Source organism: Plectrocnemia conspersa, unplaced genomic scaffold, assembly GCF_051122295.1.
Source record: "Plectrocnemia conspersa isolate PC_06_02 unplaced genomic scaffold, ASM5112229v1 ptg000014l, whole genome shotgun sequence".
NCBI lineage: Eukaryota > Metazoa > Arthropoda > Insecta > Trichoptera > Polycentropodidae > Plectrocnemia > Plectrocnemia conspersa.
The window spans coordinates 17,075,970-17,097,960 of record NW_028277178.1 but is presented as its reverse complement, the minus strand read 5'-3'; the positions used below and the strand labels follow the sequence as shown (position 1 = coordinate 17,097,960).

General features: G+C 27.9%; 1 protein-coding gene across 6 annotated transcripts in view; it reads right to left on the bottom strand.

Moving 5' to 3' along the window:
- Ptx1 (pituitary homeobox homolog Ptx1) overlaps window positions 1–19,078 on the bottom strand; it is a 77,306-nt gene extending 58,228 nt beyond the window's left edge. The window contains exons 1-2 of one of the 6 annotated variants that reach the window (XM_088204272.1): window positions 18,685–19,063; window positions 5,968–6,398 (exon numbers count right to left, since the gene is read on the bottom strand). In XM_088204272.1, coding sequence (XP_088060398.1) covers window positions 5,968–6,220 — 253 coding nt within the window. In that variant the 5' untranslated portion in view covers window positions 6,221–6,398; window positions 18,685–19,063. Of the gene's footprint in view, window positions 1–5,964; window positions 6,399–18,684 lie in introns of those variants that run through there. The other 5 variants (XM_088204271.1, XM_088204270.1, XM_088204273.1 and 2 more) reach the window with 5 other exon arrangements.
- Between the last annotated feature and the right edge of the window lie 2,913 nt (window positions 19,079–21,991).

The window sequence follows — 21,991 nt, the reverse complement described above, 5'->3', positions numbered from 1 at the left end:
GGTTAGAGATTATGAGACCAGATTTATACACATTCGATGGAGAGACTGCACGATCGACGGCGTCTGAAAAAAAACTTCCGAAAATGGGATTCCGTGTTGAATTTTTTATTCTACCTAAATATATTTTTTTATAAAACAAAACGACATATTTTATGATACAATATTGCTTGATCCCTATGCCAAATAATTAAATTTATAATTTGCTTATAAAATCAATTACTCGACAAGATTACCATATCAATATACATATTAAAACGATAGCGCCGGTAATCCTCCACATGTCCTTTTTAGTTTGCATGAGCATAAAAAGTGCAACAATCGCATTAGCCCTCATCGTTCAGATCGACTTAAAAAATACTTCCCCTATTTTTTATAAACGTGATGGATTACAAACTAACACCTCCATTATTGCCTTGCATTAAATAGTCATTCCGTTTGATAGTGATTCTCTACTACACATTAATTTAAGTAATTGATTGATTGATATAAACAGCGCCATCAAGTGCTAGATGACTTACTTTTTAACATTAACACAGTGGGTATTAAAGAATGGTATAATAACTATATGACTGACTGTGCTAGTAAAAATGTATTTTTACATAATTTTACGTTTGCATAGTAAATATAATATTAAAGAAACTCATCTGCTCTATTTAACCAATCACATCTGTATATACGCGAATTCTTCTTAGATTATATGCATTTTATAGATTTAATAACAGCGTATTTCCATGAAGAATAGTTACATATATTTTTTATCTTCTTACGATATAATACTATTGCACATGACCCTCACATAACGCGAGTTGACTGTATGCATATACTTATATACAAATTTCGCCACAGCTAATTGCATCCCTAAACATAGTTCAACGACAAACAGTGGTCCCAGGGGGCAAAGGCTTACGCTCCCTACATACAAGATGAACCTGCAAAATGTATATATGTACATACATACATATATACAAAAAAAAGCGAACATTTGCATAATTGCAATTTTATTTAAAATTACTCCCAATTAGAATATTCACATTTTCTCTCGAATTTAATATGTTTTATTTATTTTTCAGAAGAAAAAATGTTAAGGGAGTCGATTATAATCTCGCATGCCCCTTCGCACATGCCAGGGGGTAATTTGTATCGCTTTAGAGCTATAGTGTGCATATTTATTATGCATTTGTGCCCCGCGTAATTTGCTCGCCGCACTATCTGGGGGTTGAGCCCCTCTATGTAAGCTATCCTATGAGCAACAACACCTATACGCTTCATTAATGAAAGCTATGAATTACTTTGGTATTGGCCGTCATTAAAAATACACGTTTAGATCAATTATACACTTTTAAAAATAGTAACCCAATGAAATATATATACGAGTATATATAATATTATTATTTCTATTATCTGAAAAATAATGACTATTTACAATCAGCTTGAGTTTTAAATAATTTAAAATACTAATATTTTAATGAATGATACGTAATGTATTTTTAATAAACATTGCCTGAAAACTATGACTTAAATCAGTTTTTTCATATATAAGACAAAATCATCTGGAATTAAAAGGGTTGAAAAGGTTACTTATGCATTTATTTTATAGTGTTCCAGTACATCTTTCTACGACTGGAGCGCGTTCCGGAACGATTTGTTAAAAGATCAGGTAAAATACATATATTAGTGCATATTAGTGCTAATTGCATAGTCTGTTAATTGCAGTACAATGAACAACCCAACAACAATACAATAAACAAAGTAACCAGGTTCACATTGATCACCCTTTTGGGGTGATCTATGCGATCACCCCAAATATCCTTTGTAAAATCATCAGTTATGAAAGAATAAATGTTTAAATCCCATTATTACTTTATAAAAAAGCAAGAAATAATAATAAAACTATAAATATGTATACTAAAAATTGTAGGATTTTTTTTAAATCATACAATGAGAATATTATTATTGTATATTATAAAATTAGACACAGAACTACAAATTATTTTTAATTGAATTATTATATCATATTACTTAACATATGTATAATATATACAGAGAAGGGAACAAGAGAAGCAGTTGTCCCGGACCTCATCTTGGTAATTCAATATGTTGAAAAAAATAGATTAAAATTATTCATACCATCTCACGAAAATACATTTTATGGAAATTTCACATATAATCTGATAAAGGAATATAAATTTTGCTAAATGACATATATGAGCATACCAAACATTAAAAAAGCTGCTGAAGAAGGCAAGCGTTTTTTGGATCTGATGCACGAATTGGAAGTCCACATAACAGTAATTTTCTTGGATTAATTACTGCATTAGTAAATATGCTCAAAAAATAGCAAGGCATATTTCAAAAATTCGAGTAGCACAAGAAGACAACAGGAGAATACAGGTTCTTTCAACTAGAATACTCGTGGTTCGTTAGTTGAAAACGCGATCATTGAGTAAGTTAAGAGAGCTAAATATTTTGTTATTATTGCTAATGTGACTACAGATTCATCTCATGATGAACAAATGACATTATTTATACGTCAAGTCATGCGCAAGGAATGAGAATTTTCAATTAAAGAAAGTTTTATATGCTTTGCTATTTTTTCTTATAAACACAACATGATATTACTAGCCGACTTTTAAATTTGTTACAGGAATTAAAATAGCTTTTAAAAAACTATGTGGCCCTATGTAAAATAGCAATTGTACGTTTTCAGGTTATGGAAACAATTTTTGTCGGAATAAATTCAAAAGAATCTTGCAAAGAAGCAATACCTTTCTTTGGCACTGTCCAGCAAATTTATAATTTCTTTAGCGGAAGTCCAAAAATATAGGAGATTTTAATACAATATTTACAACTTTCTTACAAAAATTTCAAAAACAAGTTGGTCAGCAAGTCTAAAGGTAGTAAAACGAGTGTCCCTAAGTCTTTGTAATCTGCTTTAAATGAAATCGAATTAATAAACCTTCCCTATTGATGCACAAACACAGATTCCTGTTTATGAAAAATATTTGTCAAAATTTGAATACTTTCTTATGTCTACAGTTTGGCCGAAAATAGTAATAAATAATGTTATTTATTACAAATAGGTACTAACAAACAAATCTCATTATATAATCCCGTAAGGCAACATTGGATATAAAAAAAGATAATATTGAGAACTTAAAGATACAGAAAAACTCGCAACCAAAAATAAAAGCACTATAGAGTTATAATCGTCAAATAAATAAACTGTCGAATAAAAGACTAAAAATCTGCCGAATAATATTTTCATTTACCACTTTTTGGCAAAATTATTAATTTAATAATTAATAATTTTGGCTAAATAATTTTGCATACGCATCGATTTTAATAAATTTCTTCAGAAAAACTAATGTTGCAAAATTACTTAAAAAAATTATTGATATTGGATTCCTACACATATTACCAAATACAGAAATTGTGCTTCGATTTTTTTTAACTTTGTGAATGTACCAGAAGGAGAACACTAAAAGATCATTTAGTGTTTTGAGAATAATTAAAAACTTTCTACGATCGACAATGAGTCGGGAGTAGTGGGTCACAGGAAATCCCGGAAAATTTAATATTTTTTTTAATCTTGACTCCCGAGATTCAGAATTCAAAAACCATGAAAAAAAAGATCAGTGATGTTGTAACATAAATTATTTATATTATATTATTCCGTTATATATCTCAAGATCTTTCTCATAAAAACAAGGTCTAGTTTCAAATCGGTTTGCTGATTTATTGTCTGTCCACCGATTCTCAGACTTTTAGTCTGGTGATTTTTGTTATGTCTGATTGACCTACCCGGTTGTTACAGATTTGCCCCGTTGTAACGAATTGGGCTTATAGCCACCAGGTCACAACGGAAGATTTAAAAAATAATAATAATAACTAATAACATTTTTTTTATGTGAAATAATTAAATGTTAATTAAATCGAATAAATAATAAATACCATTGATTTTAATGTATTGTCCATATTATTTTCTTAATTTTGAAGGACCTCTAAAATAGCATTTACCCGGGTCTCTATCATATGTATATATACATACATATGTAATATATATACATATTATATACTAATACTATAGACCAGTGGTATGCCTCAGTGACAACTATCTAAAATACCTGAGTTTGAATCACATGTCTACCCTAGTATTTTTCAATTTATATCGAATCTGAAATATCGTAATTAGTGATTATTATATAATTACAATTCCGGTCGATCATCACAGATTAGGTTTTCATAGATTTTTCTAATCTCACTCATAAACATCGTGATGAATTATGAAAAAATCAAGCTATGTCGTGCAGAGTGACATATATTATTCACTGTAATAATAGTTTATAATATAATACTTGATACCATACTAATTTAATTTCGTATCTGGCTTTTCACTGATTTAGTAGTTGTTGGTTGTGTATATCCTGTTGTAACGCATTGGGCTAATGACTGTCACATTGCTACGGAATATTTACAATTGCTAAATAAATTTTATTTTATATTAATATATAAAATTACCCATATATATATGTACAATTGTACATATAAATATGGGTAATTTTATATATGCTAAGAGTGTTTCTTTCGCGTATCTTATTCCTAACGCCAGTGTACAAAAATAATTCTCTAACAAGAGTCATCCAGCTTCTCAATGATTTTATCATATAAATAAAAAATGGAGAAACTTAGTCGATCTATAACTCGAAACGATAGAATTTTGCTTTAACGTTTACAGCTTGTGATGCGGTAAAATCGGATCAATATCACCTGTTTCTTAGCTGTCATAGTTTATAAGAAAAATAGTTTCATATCTACGTTAGTTGGCTGACGATAAAATCTTGGATGCACTACATGTACATGTTACCCCAAGAATACAAAAATCTGATACGTACATATATATGTATATATTTGAAGCTTTGCTTTTTTTTCGAGCATATTCGAGGACACTTGGAGTTAGCAAATCGTGGGTAAATTATTAAAGTGATACGCGCTATGTATTATATAACATTTCTACATTTCTGAAGCATTTTTGGTTAAAAACACTTTCATACTATAAGAGAATACCTCTTAGAAAAGAGGTCTGAAAAATATAGCAATAAGACACAACAATACTCTGAAGTACTTTCAGGTCGTCAGCTTATAAGTGACATTCTGCGGTACCCTAAGACGAGTGAAATACTCGTCGAAATATCAAATCATAGAATTTATTATCGAGGAACTTCTTCACCGTTTTTGAAAATCATAAAATATTAGTTACAACAACCGCGTTGATGGTCGACTAAAGCCTGTCGAAAGAACGTCGACTGATTATAAGTTACCAGTTCACGATTTATCACAAATAGATATTATATCATTAAACAAAATATGATAGCTTAAAAAAAGCGCGCGTGTGCAAGACAGCACATAATATTCTCTTCCTAACAAATATTATTACAATATAATATGGGTTGAATTATTGTAAATTTTGTTTATAGCCCCAATCGTATTTGACAACATTCAATTATCGGTACATTCCTGCTATTGGAGAGCAAATTTATTCTAAAAAATATTTTTTTATTCGTTTAAACATTTATTTATAATTTAAAACTGCCATTTTTTTAGTAGATTTGTTTCAGAGAGTTATTCATTGCGTGTTCACTGTTCTGAGCATCACTCACACGCTACTGTTCGTTCGCACCTGACCTGTTTAAATTTTAAAACGTATTTATATAACAAAACAACGCTATCCTACATCAAAACAGGTGCGAACGAGCGGAAGCGACGGTCAGAACAGTGAACACCCAATGAATAACTCTCTGCAACAAATCTATTTAAAAAATATCATTTATAATTGTATACAAATAAATAAAATTTATAAACAAATAAATAAAAAAAAATTTTAGAATAAGTTTGACCCCCGATAAAAGGAAAGTATCTTCTTACGCCGTGGATCTCATGGTCCACATCGTTTGAAACGTCACTCACCACGTTTCAGCTTCTCTAGCGGCTCGTGGTGCGAGTGATGCGGAGGCAGCGCGTGGTCGGCGAGCGACGGCGCCCCCATCAGCCCCGTGATGGCCGAGCTGACGGAGACGGCCGCCGCGACGGGGTCATGCAGGTGCGCATGCGCGTGCGCCGCATGAACTGCGTGCGCGTGCGCATGCGGCTCCTGCGCCACCAGGTCCTGGAGGCACAGCCCCGCGCCCCCGCCGCCCCCCGTCCCCGCCTCCAGCGGCTCCATCGCCGCCCCGGGCAGGAACGACGGCAGCCCCGACGGGAACACGTCCTTGTACACGCGGAGATGAATCGTGCCGGCTGCTGACCTATTAGGTCAGATCTACGGTCTCATGCTTTGCCTCCGAGCGAGTCTCCTCTTATCCCCTATCGGCGACGCTGCGTCGCTTTCGGCCGCGGCGTCTCTGAAAAAACAGTCACTCATGTAGTCAGAGCCGCAGTGGTCACAATGCTAAGCTATATAATGTTCATCGAGTCTTGGCAGCGCATGTAAACAATAATCGGATAAGCAACGCACAGATGACCGGTTTAAAAATCAAGGTCTGCCATATTTGATAGCTATTGAACTAATTGGACGTATGCCTAACACATTATGTATAATCGAATAGGCAAATTAAAAAGCAAAATATAAAAAATGTCTAAGTATAAAACATATCGCATAATCAAATTTAAATAAATCTCACTACGGCTCTGCAAGTAACTAATGCAGCGGTTTTTAGCTTGTGTTACGCGGAAGAACTTAAGAGTTCCGTAAAATAACTTTGGGGTACCGCAGGAAATTTAAATATATACATATATAATCATTAAGGCTGTTTATATGTTCATGTCAAAAATATTATATAACGAACGGGCAACAATAGATTTCCACAAAGAAGCGTTGAGAAATCTAAAAAATCTTTACAAAATCGCAGAATTCATGATATAACACGAGCTAGTAGCTGGTGTTCTTCACAGTGCTAGTTTCTCAAAATATTCCTATAAGTTGTAAAAATTAGGGTTTGTCAGATTAAAAAAAAATAAATGTTTATAATGTTTTAAATATTAAAAACCAGTTTTAAATATTTTATAATAATAATAATTTATACAACATAGAACTTATTTATTTCGGATTATCATATTTTAAATTATTTATTCATTTGCTTTCCAATAAAAAATATACATTAATAAAATATTCACATGGAAACACATAAAATTAAAAATGACGACTGTAATATCATAACCGAAGACGAAGACAAATCGTTTCTGAATCAAGCACACATATTTACTAACCTCAATGCGTATTTATTAACTAAGTCTTTAGCCTAATATCTACTATGTAGATTGGTGTTTTTATCCTAATTCGTATTAAGATAAAAACGTTAATCCTTATGTTATATTTGAAAATTCTCTTTCCATAAACAATTTTTGTATCGAAACTATTAATGAAGGCAATGCTTAAAAAGATGCAATAAATAAATCAATAAAAACCTGAACTAATGACACCATAACTGAAGATACCAGAGACTGGTTTTCAATATACGTATCGTAATATTTAAATAACAAAAAATAAATTGTTTTCATTATTTGATGCCATGGAAACGATAAATCTAAGTTCGGATACTATAATGAAAGATTATTTTTTATTAATAAATATCAGTTTATTTTTCTATACATTTTCATAAATATTTAATAGCTTGAATAAATTAAAATAAATAATTTTACTGCTTTTTAAATATTATAATTTATAAACCTTTTTTCAAAAGTCGGGTTTTATTTAATCATTATCAGTATCGACTTGTTAATTTACATCAAAGCGATATGATACTTACAGTCCGATATAATTCGTGATCGTGTCAACATACTCTTCAAAGTAAAATGAAATATTATCACTACCTCAACAGAAACTGAAGATCCGTTATAAGTAAGTGTTTAATATAGTCATACATACTCACAACTTATGTCAAGTTGCGTCACAAAGTGATACCACGACCGTACTGCTGTATCACTCGCGGTGTACATAGTTTCAATTACTTTAAAAAGCTTCGTACCAGCAATCGGTAATATTTTCACTTCAGTCTATGAGAAACTTTATAAAAAAATTGACGATTAAAACCAACCTACTTGAAATGATATGTGAAAATATGCGTATTTAATAAACAAATTTATTATTTTGTACTAAGATGGCAGTCAAATAGAACATTTTTTGTCAAATGATTTTCTTGCACTGTTAAAATTCCCTATTAACAGATTGTTTCAGACTCTAGTCAGTTAATATTTTTATACCAAATTTTCGAATTATTCGAATCCAAATATTCGTTCATATTTGTAGTAAAATGTTAAAAAAAATGTTTTTTTAATATTTCTATATTATATATTAGGTTTTTGTATATTACAACTTAGGTAGTCTTTAAAAGGTTAAGCAAGCAAAATACTATGTTCTATAAACTGCTATAAAACATAACAGAAACTGTTGAAAAAAATTAATTATTCGACAAAAATTAATATGATCATTATATTTTAACATAAAAACACAGCTTTAAATGTAAATATTATTTATATTAAATATAAACGATGATGTAACTTAATTTAAGAAAATAATTTTACTAGAGACTCAACTAGAAAAATAATATTTTTAAAACTTCAATAACGAGATTATGAGTAACTTAAATAGTAAATTTATAATTAACAATAAAATTAATTTGCTTTTGCTAGTAATTTTATATGTACTAGAAAAATTAAATACTATGTATTTTTAATGAGCATATATTATAAACATGTATTCGTAACATAATTTACCTTGTTAAAATATAAATATATATAAATAGTTTCAAGTAACCATTTCAAAATAAGAAAAAATGATTCATGATCATATAAATTGTCAATATTTATAGCACATTTAATTTCCGAAATATTATTCGTAATTTAATTATTTGTAAATATAACTTTACTTAGTTCAAGTACATCCATAAAAAACACATGGTTAATTATGTAGTGTTATATAATTTAAATTAAAATCACATCAAATTTACATATTTTTAGATAAAATTACAAAATATATTTATCAATATAAGATTTTTTTTTTAATTTAGAGAAATTCGTCGTTTATTTACTATTAATATTTTTATTAATCCATATATGCCTCAACCTTAAATAAATTCAATATTTTCATTTATAATTTATTATAATCTAACAGATATATTCTCAAACTATACTCTTAAACATTATTTAGGACCTCAAGAATCCATTAATTTTGTTTACGTGCGATTTTCGTATGTGAATATTTGTCTATATTTGCGATTTTGTGGATATTATATACGCCACGTTCAAGTGTTGATCTTTTGCCAACTGAAAAGTTTTGGAGACCCTTAATAATGTCAATGCTTGAGATTCTGAGAAACGCAGATCGATAATATATCATCATCAATAATAAGAGTGGATTTTACCGATATTACCAACAAAGTGTAAGCTTATTGAAAAAAAAAGATTTGACACAAATCAACTTTTAATTATATTGAGAAATTGTATCACAATATTCTGAATTAAATAAAGTGTAATCGAAAGATAATATATCTTAGTTAAGGCAAAAATCAACACACCTTATTGTGTTTATATAATATGAAACGTCACTTTTTTGCAGGGTAAATATCATACATGTTTAAACCCTTCTTAATAATATCTAGATTAAACATGTCAAATTTCATGACATATGATGAGGAGGTAAGAACCTGATATAGCCTTGACCACAATTCCAAACCTATTACACCACCCACTTCTGGACTACATTTATTATTTTACTAAAGTAATTCAATAATATATAAAAATTGTACATACATACATATTTTATATGATAAAATAATAAATTGTTTGGTCGAATAATGTTACAACCCCAAAGCCCTTCCACGACCAAAATGGGGTGGCACAAACGCTTAAAAGTTTTAATCTGGAGCGCGGTCGGCCAGTCAATCCGATTTGTAACGCAAAGTCGCTTCTTGACGCGCGTCTTAAACATTTAATAAAGCGGAGTTAAGGGGTCCACGTTTTAAACACCTATCGCCATAGCGGAGGCCGAGTCTCGCTCGGCTAAGCCCCGGGGCGGCGCCCCCATGGCCCCCCGCGGGCACTCGCCCAGCAAATCCTCCGTATAAAAATCACTGAGCGCAGTCCCTTAAAACGTGCTAAAACCGCGATTACTTGACTTAAACCCGCGACTCAGGTAAATGCGATTATAAAACGCCGCTTTACAACATCCGCTACGATCGACGCCCGTAGTGGCGTAGAGCCTCTACGATCGGCCACGCTACTTTAGCAAAGTCTAATGAACCAATAACAAGTGTATAGTAAAAATCGAATAACATTAAATTCAAATGGCTTAAGATAAAGCTACTATAGTAACACTAACTATATCTTATGTAACACTAACTAAGTGGTAATCAATGGACCTACTTATCTATTTTTATTAATTTAAATTAAGTAATAGTAAGATAAAATTAAGTAATATTCCAGATTGATTTATTATATTATATATAGTAGCCTTTTTGTATTAATGGTATGTTAATTACCGTATGTTTTAATTGTAAATAATTTTTATTACTTATGAATTGTCAAACTTTATCATAGGCAACTTTGATGGGTGAAAAAAACTATGAGATTTACTTTAATCCAATAATTTTAAGTAATATTCTCAAGATTAATTATAAATTCTTAATCTTCTAATCACTTGTAATTTTTTTAGCAGTTCTTTCGCTGATACTATATTTTAGTAAAGTAGTAGTGGTATTTTTAGACAATTAACGATATTGATTTCAGTGACAGTGGAATTGTCAAAATATCTTGAGAAGCTATTCTTAAAATAAAAAATCTTATTTTATATCTCCTGTCTTTTACATAAATAAAATTTGTTCAAGATTACTTTTTTTTATTTTTAGACATCATTTTTTAATTTAAATATGTAAGATCAAAACAGCATTTTTGAAATTTTTATTAAAAAATACAAATTTATCAAAATTTATATTCCATTTTAAACATTTTTGTATCTACTTCTAGTATCAAATATTTTACTTACAATTACATTGTAATTTAAAACTCAGAACTTAGTTTGAAACTATAAACAATAGTATTTTGTGAAAACGACTTACTACTAGACATTTTACAAAACGTTAATACTTCGTTGTGATAATATTGAGTAAATAAATTAAAAATTATACTATGAAGAATATTTCATTGCCAAAAAATATTATTTTGTAAAAAAATGTACTTATGTAATACACTTTTCAACAATTTAATACTAAATTATTTACAAAAATTCAAAATTTTACACTTTTAGTGTATTACAAAAAATCATAAAAATGCCATAAAAAACATTGTAACATACAACAATAAAAGACATTTTGGAAAAAATATGATTTTTTAAATTTGTTGTGATAATATTTCAATTTTAATTGAAGTTTATATATTTTTTAATATATTTTAATCAATTATAAAAATGCAATAATTTTTATATTATTATTTATTATTTGTCAAAAAATTATATATTTTTTAACCGTTAAATACCAAACTATTTAAAGAATTTTAAAAATTCTTAGGAATGTAAAGTCCTAAGATTGTCTTTAAATAAATTCAAAATATACTATTATGCGTAATATTATATTAAATTATACATAAAAATGTAATTAAAAATCTTAATTGCGTAAAAATAAGAATAAATTGTACTCTTTCTAACTATTTAATATTAAATATTTTACAAAACTTTGATAATTCTTAGTGGTTATATTTGAGACTAAAAATTTGTTTTAAGTGAATTAAAAAATACCATGTATCATTAAAATGTAATTAAAATATGATATTAAAAAAAATAATACATTTTTAAATGATTTACAGAATTATTTGTAGCGATAATGTTAAAGCTTAAAATATATTACGCAATATATTATATTACAATCACTATAAAAAATAATTTAAAAACTGCAATAAAAACAATATTATTTTAAAAAACAATAGATATATTTTCTAGCGATTTAATACCAAAAATTTTACACAACTTTAAAACTTCGTAGACATAATATTGAGTCTTAAAATCTGCTTTATATAAATTCGAGATATACTATATAAAATATTTTATTACCATTAACAATAAATATTCAATTGAAAATCCTTATTGCATAGAAATAAAATATTTTGTTAAAATGAATACAATTTTTTACCTAGATTTTCAACATCGTATTTATATTTAGCTTAAAATCTGATTTAAATAAGTTTATTTGCAGTATATTATATAATGTACAATCATTAAAATGAAATTAAACGGCATTGTAACGTATGGAAATAAAAAAATATATTTAATAAACCAAACATTTTACAGATCTTTTAAAATTTGTAGTGATAAAATTTAGTCTGAAAATCGGCTTTAGAAAAGTCCAGAATATACCATATTTTAAATTAAATTATAATAAAAAATGCAAAATGTCTACATTTCTTAAACGGTATATAGATACTAAACTTTTTCCAGAATTTTAGGATTTTTTTGTGATATCAAGTATCGGCTATAAAACAATAAAAATATACTGTGTATCATATTATCATATATTACAATCAATAATAAAAATACAGTTACGATGATACAGCTAAAATCAGCTTGTATTTTTTTATCTCGTGTCAAAAATTTTGTGTACAGTGTAATTATGTCTTCCAAAATAGACGGATTAACTAGATGCTATTCTTATACCGAGCATACGTCTTATTTCGTCTGATACAAATAGATATACCCTACGAATTAAAAATAAATATATACTTGAAGCATTTTTATTGAATATTAACTAATTTTAAAATAATAATAACCAATTTTAGAACAGATAAATTCGTATAGTATTAATAAAATAACTAATAAAAAGATTTTCACTAATATATTTTTAAAAATATAACTTTTACATATTACGCATTTTTATGTAAAATTTGCAATACGGAATTTATGTATATAATCAGACATTATCAACGATTCATTTCACAACGCACTTCATAACCATATTGCGATATATTCAATGATAAATTACACACATATAATTGTATATAATGCATTTATAAGTGAATATAATATTTTAAATAAAAAATATGCATTTATAAGTGATAATATTTTAAATAAAAATAAAACTATATAACACCCACAGATTGAATTATACCCGCGACACTCGTGACTGGTTTCGGTTCAGTTTACACAACTCGCTATTTACAGATAGATAATGCTTTATAAACATACTATAGCTCTGTGATATCAAAACTAAACTATTCTAAATAACGGCTTAGCTATCCTTATAGACTGCAATATATTATATTACGAGAGAACGAAACTTTATGAGAAAATTATTAAACGATTGTATACATAACACATACAGAAATTGAATGTTTTCAGTTTAATATTTACATTCTTCTCGCGCGCACTGAATTTATAAATATCTTATTATCATGTCACACTAGTGCGATAACAAAATTGTAATAATGACGTTGCAACGTACTGCGCGATAATATTTTTTTGCATTTTACACATGTAATGTATCTATTATATATATTTAGTGCAAAGATAAAACCGAGTGGATGATAGAAACATGTACGAAGCGTAGCTATTGATAGTATGAGTAACAAGAATGGCCAAAGCAGATCAATACACGATTTCCTCGCGGGAAACGAGAAAGATACTTTGTTGCCAACAAACGACGTGAAGAGTTTTCACAATAAAGCCGAGGAGACATAATACTTATGTGTGTATGTACTGCGTGCGAGTGTGATACATACATATTTATATATATATATATATATATACACACATACGTGTATATAAAGGTGCCCTGCTTGCGATTCAGGTGTTTCGAATTAGTTGAAAAACTTTCAATATATCGTATGTATATCTCGGCATATAAAAAGCGTTGAATACATTACATGTTATATTATGATACTTTGTGTATGAGTATGTATTTATATTGTATTATACATTAAATCCTTAATGGATATTTAATAAATATTTTGTACAACTTATTAGAGATATTTTATATATTTTTTCATATAAATACATATGTGTAAACATAAATTTGATTTATTTAATAATAAGTATACATATATATATATATATATATATATATATATATATATATATATATATATATATATATATATATATATATATATATATATATATATATATATATATATATATATATATATATATATATATATATATATAGATCTGAACAACCACATGCTGGGCTTTGCCCACACCGGATGTTCATATTCTCAATTTTCCCCTGAGGATGGCCGGGCGAATCTGGCCGAAACGTAGGGACCATGATTCCACACGGAATCAAAAAAGTACGCGGAGTAATCCGACTCCTAGAAATATTAACTATATTATTAATTATATATATATATATATATATATATATATATATATATATATATATATATATATATATATATATATATATATATATATATATATATATACATATGTATTAAATAAAAATTGTATTTATAAGCAAAGCCGTTTCTCACAATCGTACATTTATTTTTTTGCCATCAATACAACTCAATTTAAAAATATTTTGTATTAGGATTAATAGAAAATAACCAATTGCATAAGACAAAAATGCAGCATAAACCGAGTTCTAGCAGACCGATCAGAAGACCGTGACTTCGAGTAGTACCAGAAATAAATAAGTAAATATGTATTTTGCACCATGTTTTGTAAATTTGTTTTAAACGTTTAGTACTTAATATAGTTGAAACGTATATGTTTTAATTTGACAATACCTAAAAAAGTTAATTATCTAAAAATGCATAAAATAATACGATAAGAAATACATTTTATAATAATATCACTAATATATTAAATTTAAATAATGAATAAGCTTTCTAAAAATATAACGAGTATTGCTCTTTTAGTATATAAAGAACATTCTTCATGACTTATAATTTCTTTATGAGTTAAAAGTACATTTTATCGATAATTTTCCCACAACGTGGATTATATGATATTAAATATTTTTTGTTGCACTTTACACAAAACACGAAATTGTGAAATCACAGCATCATGAAAAGTATGTATACAAATTAAACTCTTAAAAACTTTAAGAACCTGCATTTCAAAATACAATACAATAATTGTCATTAAGAGTATTTATATGAAATTTTAGTTAATATGCAGTATATAAATTTTCTTAAATGAATAAGTTATTTATCGTTTAAAATTTAACCATATATTTTTATACGCACATTGCACATACGCGATTATCAGCAATTGATAAGAGCAAAAGATTCGTTCAGATACGATAAATTATATTACACATTATATACATATGTGTACCAAAATTTATAATCAATAAATTTTATTTATACATACGTTAGAGTGTATTATTTTTATTAGCCGATTATAATAATTACAATATATTTTTGTGGGTCACGTTGCAATTACGACACGACATGTCTCCGATACGCATATCCTGGTATGACTTTCAAAATGAAGTCAGAACGTATTACGGGTATTATGGTATGTGCGCCGTGACCGCCATTTCGGGTAAGTTGACTTGTTAGATGAGTCCTGCAAATCCTACAATCTCTCCTGGATCAAGCCGGATAAGGATGAGGGTGCTTGCCACTATTACACAGAAACCCAGAGGAGAAAACGGCCGCGGCAGGATCGAAAGAAGGAAAAAATATTATTACATTTATAACATTTTTGTACGATGACCCAAGAAAATATTAATTAAATGCAATTTTTCATACCACTACAAGGAAGTATGTTTTCTTTTGTGTCTCGACGAAATAAATCGATACATAACATTTCAGATTGATTATATCGTTGTACGAATTTATTTGAATCAATATTATGTATATCAAAATAATGTTATCGATTGAACATGTGTAATTCCGTATTTAACACTATTTATATACTTGTACTAAAAAGTGTTTTATCAATTATCGCGTGACCATAGATTTGCGATAATTGATAATATACACGACTTACATATAAACATAATTTATATCATATATTAGATGCTCACACAATAATTTGTGTAATAAGTTATAATTTAATAAACAAATTTATTAAAATGTGTTAAATAATCTTATATTTATGTGTAAAGGATATTTTTTATATATATTGATTAAATCATGATGTTTCGAACACAATTTATAGTTCTTTGCGGTTTTCTTCACATTTATTTATTTAAAACATGATTTTTTATTGTATTAAATTCTCTCAAATAAAGACTTTTGAGATTATGTGTTCCTAATCTTAAATATATACGACTGAATTTTAATAAATCGGGAAAGCTATGTTAATATATAATTAAAATATAATAAAGTGAGAGCATATCAAATAAACTGTTTTATGTAACTCTAATATCCATATTAAAAATAAATGTCAAGAAGTATTAAAACTATATTATGTGTTTAGATTTATTTATCTACTGCAGACAAAAAAATATTTTAATTTTATATTCTTAATATGTCTTTAAAAATTATGAATAGTCTATAAAATAATGAAAACTATATGGACTAAAAAATAAGACACCCTTACCACAGACAATATTCTAAAATATTATACTGCGTTGATTCTGTTGGGTTTTTAAATAATGTCTTAAAAAGAACGCGTATGATGTATGGATGTATCTAAAAAAATATTCTGTACATCGTCACATTATATTCTATTTATTCTTCAGTCATTTAATGTAGAATATTTTAACATTATTTAAGTGTAACTTCTTTCAAATAAAAAAAAGTTTTGTTTTAACATATTTGGACAAATCTTATTACTACAAAAATAGAAAGAAAAACATGAATATTTAAATACATAGTATATTTAAATCTTCACATTTTTTTTGCAATTTATAGTTAAATATTTATCTCTATTGATTTATATAAGTCATATTATTAAATATTCTTACTACATAACTAATTTAAAATCACTTTTTAAATGAGAGATTGAGTTCAATTTAAAGCAGAATAATAATAAAAAAATTGCAAAAATAGATCAAAGATATATTTTACGTCAATCGATATTTTAAATTATTATTAGTTTATTTAGAGAAAGTGATTATTTAAAATAATAATAGCTTTAATAGAGGCATATTTAATTTCATTATATTTATTTATTTTACTTTATTATAAGATAATTTAAGAAACACTATATTATATAAAAAAAAACGTGTTTAATTCAAACCAAAAATATACCGCGAAAAATTAGCGATATTTTTTAATAAAAAAATATATATTCTTGCTACAAAATTATGTAGTCAAAAAAATACATTATAAAAGCGTCGATATTTAAATATTTATATTATTAATAATATAAATATTTAAACATTATTAAGTTAATTGAAAAATATTATTTTAGTCTCTTTGTATTGAATTTAAAATATTTTTATCTTTGTTATTAGATTCTTCAAAAAATAATATTTAACATTAGATAAAAAAAATATATAATACTTCTAGAATTAGAAAATATTTTTTAACTAAAATTGAAAATCTTTTTGCAATAAAAATAAGTAAATAATATTTTGTTTAGTAATCACATAATTAAATATTATATCAATTTAATAAAAATATTTTTACTTAATTATTATTATTATATGTACAATTCATAGCATAATAAAAGTAGATATAAAATAGAAAGCATTTAATTTATTACGTACTATATGATCAAAAACATTATATTATTTTACTAAATTAATAAAAATGTGTATTCAATTTTATATAAATTATTTTTCAAAATGTTACTTTAAAGAAAATTTTCCATGCGAGGCCAATTTTTTAAATTTACAAATCTAAACATTCATGGCTTGAGAGGTATTCCCAAACCATTCATCTGGTGTTTTTATAATACTAACTCATAATTTACAATTGTTTCCTCGTTGTAAGATTAGCAAAAAAATAATATTTTTATATGCGCGGCCCAATGCGTCATGATGAACGGTAAACAGTTTTCTTTAGATATACATATAAGGGTAGGAATATACCATCTTTCCCGATAATGTTCTACTCTCTCCCACTAAAAAACTATTACTAATAAAACGTCTCGCAATTTGAATTTGAAATGTATCTTGTGTTGTAATACCTACTCATAGATTTACACAAATAAAATAGTAAATTTTTACTGTGCAAACCATTTTTTTAAATAAAATACTACTTTTCTCATACACAACATGGCCAAAAAATAGATTGCCGCCGCCGTTTACGTAAAATAAAAATAAAATATTAGTGATTACGTATCGTGACTAAAAATTTCTTGCTGTGAGGCAATATAAACAATTTCCTATAGGTGGCCGGAATAACCGCTCGTTCGCACTACAATGATATATACACTACAATAAATAAATGACGTCTTGTAATTTATATACAATTTATTTAAATAGGCTGACGCCTTGTTGCAGTTTTTTATTTTATAGAAAAATATATTTTCGCTACACAGCATAATTATTATTATTAAAAAATATTTATCAACACATTCTAATGAGTTTACACGTAGACACGCTCGACGCTCTTTTTATCTACACACAGAACAAATAGAGCGACAATAAAACCGCGTTTTCCTTTGTATTTGCCAAGAGTGAACACACAACAGCGTCGGTACGCGTTCGTCACCTGTTCTTATCACGTATGTGTTTTTATCGTAGGCCTAAAACCGTAACGAAACGAATTATATGAATGTAAAAAAACATCAAAACTCACCGTTGGAATAAAATGTTCCGTCACAGGCGTACATCTTCAGGTGCACATCCGTCGGCGAGCGATTAAAATATCAACGAACCACACAACAGTTAAAAATATTCGTCAACAAAAAAAACATGCACTCAGATCTCGATGGAGAAGACACGTATGGAAAATCCGTTGCACAACAATAATAATAACAATCGGAGCCGGTGTGCGATGATTTGCGGCCGCGGGGCTTTATCGCTAAATCCCATATAAAAGTATTAAAAAAGTCTTATGTGAGCTTACGACGGGAGGCGACCCGGCCGACTCCTCTAATCTCGACCACTTCCCGGCGAGCTTTAACGCTAACTCCTCCACTCTATATATCATCCGGCCGAGTTGTGGCACCAAACACACGCGGACCGCGTGTGCGCGCCCCCGCCACCCCAGTTTTCCCCGCGCGCGTGCGCGTCCTTGTCTATTCGAGCCCTTAGAACGGCCGAGTGAGCGAGACGGCCACACTTTTATCTGGCGATCCGGCCAGCGAATAGATAAGGCCGAGAGGCGTCGACGCATATACGCGTCTCGCTCGCGCGCGCCTCACCACGCCCCGGTCATGTGGTCGGAAAAATTGTACGCAGTTTTCCCGACGCTATGCATCAACTGGACACGGCGCAAGACCGCCGCGTGTGGACACTACGCAGCGCGATATGAAACGTCTCTCAAATGAGCCGTTGAAAATATTAAGGGCGAACTCAACAAAAACACGTTTCGAACTAATCGACTTCAAAGTTGTTTAAGCGATAAGAGAATATTAAGGGCGAACTCACATTAACCCTCAAACAGCTAGTTGTTTCAAGAAATATTAATATAAACCGTTGCACGTTGAGTTCGCCCTTAATATTATGAAAAGTTTTGATATATTATTTACGACTTTTTAAACAAACCAGAAAACTTGGAAAAATCACAGTGATTTATCCGCATAGCGTAATAGCAAAATCTAAGGTCTAGGTCATCTTAACTGACCTAAATAAAATTTGACAATTACAATTTGTGCTATTTTTTTTTAAATGTGGTATAGTAGAGATAATGATTAAAATAATGTACATATAATTTAAACTAATATATATGTACAAATGATACATAAAACCAAATTCTATTACTATCAATATTTTATGATTTAAGATTTATTTGACTAAATGCTTACTATGAAAATTAAGTCTAATCCAAGTTAAGAATACGCTAACTGACCTAAATATATTTTTGAGATATTTAGACATGAAGAAATCATGCTGTATTTTAATAATTTATAAAAAAATTGTGTTTTAGTAGAGATAATGATTGAAATAATGGACACGTTATTTATTGAATATGTACATATTAATCAAATCACTACGACATAAAGTCGTAGTGATTTGTACAAATAGCTTAGTGGCAAAAGCTAAGGCAATCAATTTATTATGATTGAAATTTTATTAACCAAAAATCTTACTATGAATACATACAATTAAATCTAACCCTGTTATAAAGACCATGACTGACTGCCAAAAACTTGTTATCGAAATATTTTGACATTTACAAATTCAGCTGTATTTCTTTAATTAAAAAAATGTGTTATAGTAAAAATAATAAGTTATGTAATTTAATATGTACATATCATCCAGATTATAGTGAGGCAAAATCTAAGGCAATCAATATATTATGATTGAAATTTTATTCGACAGAAATTTTACTATGAATACATTCGATAAAGTCTAACCCTAATATGAAGACTCTAATTGACTGACATAAAGTTGATAGCAAAATATTTATATATTTACAAATTAAGCTGTATATTTTTTTTAAATAATTAAAAGTTAATGATTGAAATGATAAATACGTTATTTATATAATATGTGCATATTAACCAAATTCTAGTAAGACAGAGTCGTAGAGATTTGTACGAAAAGCATAGTGGCACAATCTAAGGCAATAAATTTATAATGATTGAAATTTTTAGTATGAATACATTCGATTGAGTCTGACATAAATATAATATAAAAATATTAAGACATTTACAAATTGAACTCTATTTTAATAATTTATTAGAATAATATAATATTTTTACAAGAACAAGAGTGAGTGAAACATGCATACATATTGTCATCTTATGTAATGTACTTCGTTAGTCTATATAATATTATTGAAAAGGTTGAGGGAAAAAAATGTTAAAATATGTATATTTCCTTTTTTTAAGAGAAAATTGATACATTACTTTATATTAAATAATATAATACAGTTTGTAAATAAATTAAATTGCTTTTTGTATGAACTTAATTTTTTTAAATTACAATAAAATGAGTTATAAAAAATCAAAAATGCATAATTATCAAAATAATTTATAATTATTAATAAAACATATGTAATATGAATAATCAATTATTTAAATATAGATATATATATATACAAATTAAATAAATTAATATAAAATTATTCATTAAATAAAATAGCAAAATTAATTTATTGAGCTAAATATTTAACGACGAATTAAAACATTAAGAATTATTGCGTAATACTTTTTGCTTTAAAAAAATAAAATCCCAGGCTGCATATGGCTGCAATAAAATTTCAGTAATTAGAGGGTGAAGAGAGTAGTGGGGGGAGGGACGCCGGCCTTTCAACCAATGATACGCTAGTAGGGCGTGGCCTAGCGCAACATGGCGTCTCGTGCGCTCCGACTTTTTTGTTGTTTCCCTTGCGTGCGACTATTTTCGCCGCCGTGCTGCGTCGCCGCTGCATTTCCGCATTTTTCACGGCAAAGTCCGACGCCGATTGATCGTCTCGATTCAAGTGATTTGGTCTTAAGTTGTGTCTGTGATTTAAAAAATTGTATACAAATGGTTTTTATATGTAAATATTATGTTTGACGGATAAAAGCTTTAAAGCTCGGACATTTCGCGTCGATCTTTGAGGGTGATTTGATAAAAATGTAATTTATTTAATTATTTATTATTACTATTGTGATTAAATAATAATAGAAAACTTATAATTATGCACTAAACACAAAAAATACAATGACATAAAATATATTTATTTATTCAATAAGGCAACTAAATAAATATAAATAGTTTTACCTAATATATATTGTGAAAAATTGTGTTTTTATAAAGTTGTATCATTATTTAAAGCTCATGATGTAGAATATATTGTGTCGTTAATATAATATAATATTGTCTTGATTCATCATTTTTTAAATTAGAACATTTTATTATAATATTAATAATGCTTGTATTGTGAATATTTTTATTTATTGCATTTAAAATTACACTAAAATCTCTTAAATATTTTACATGTGATATAAATA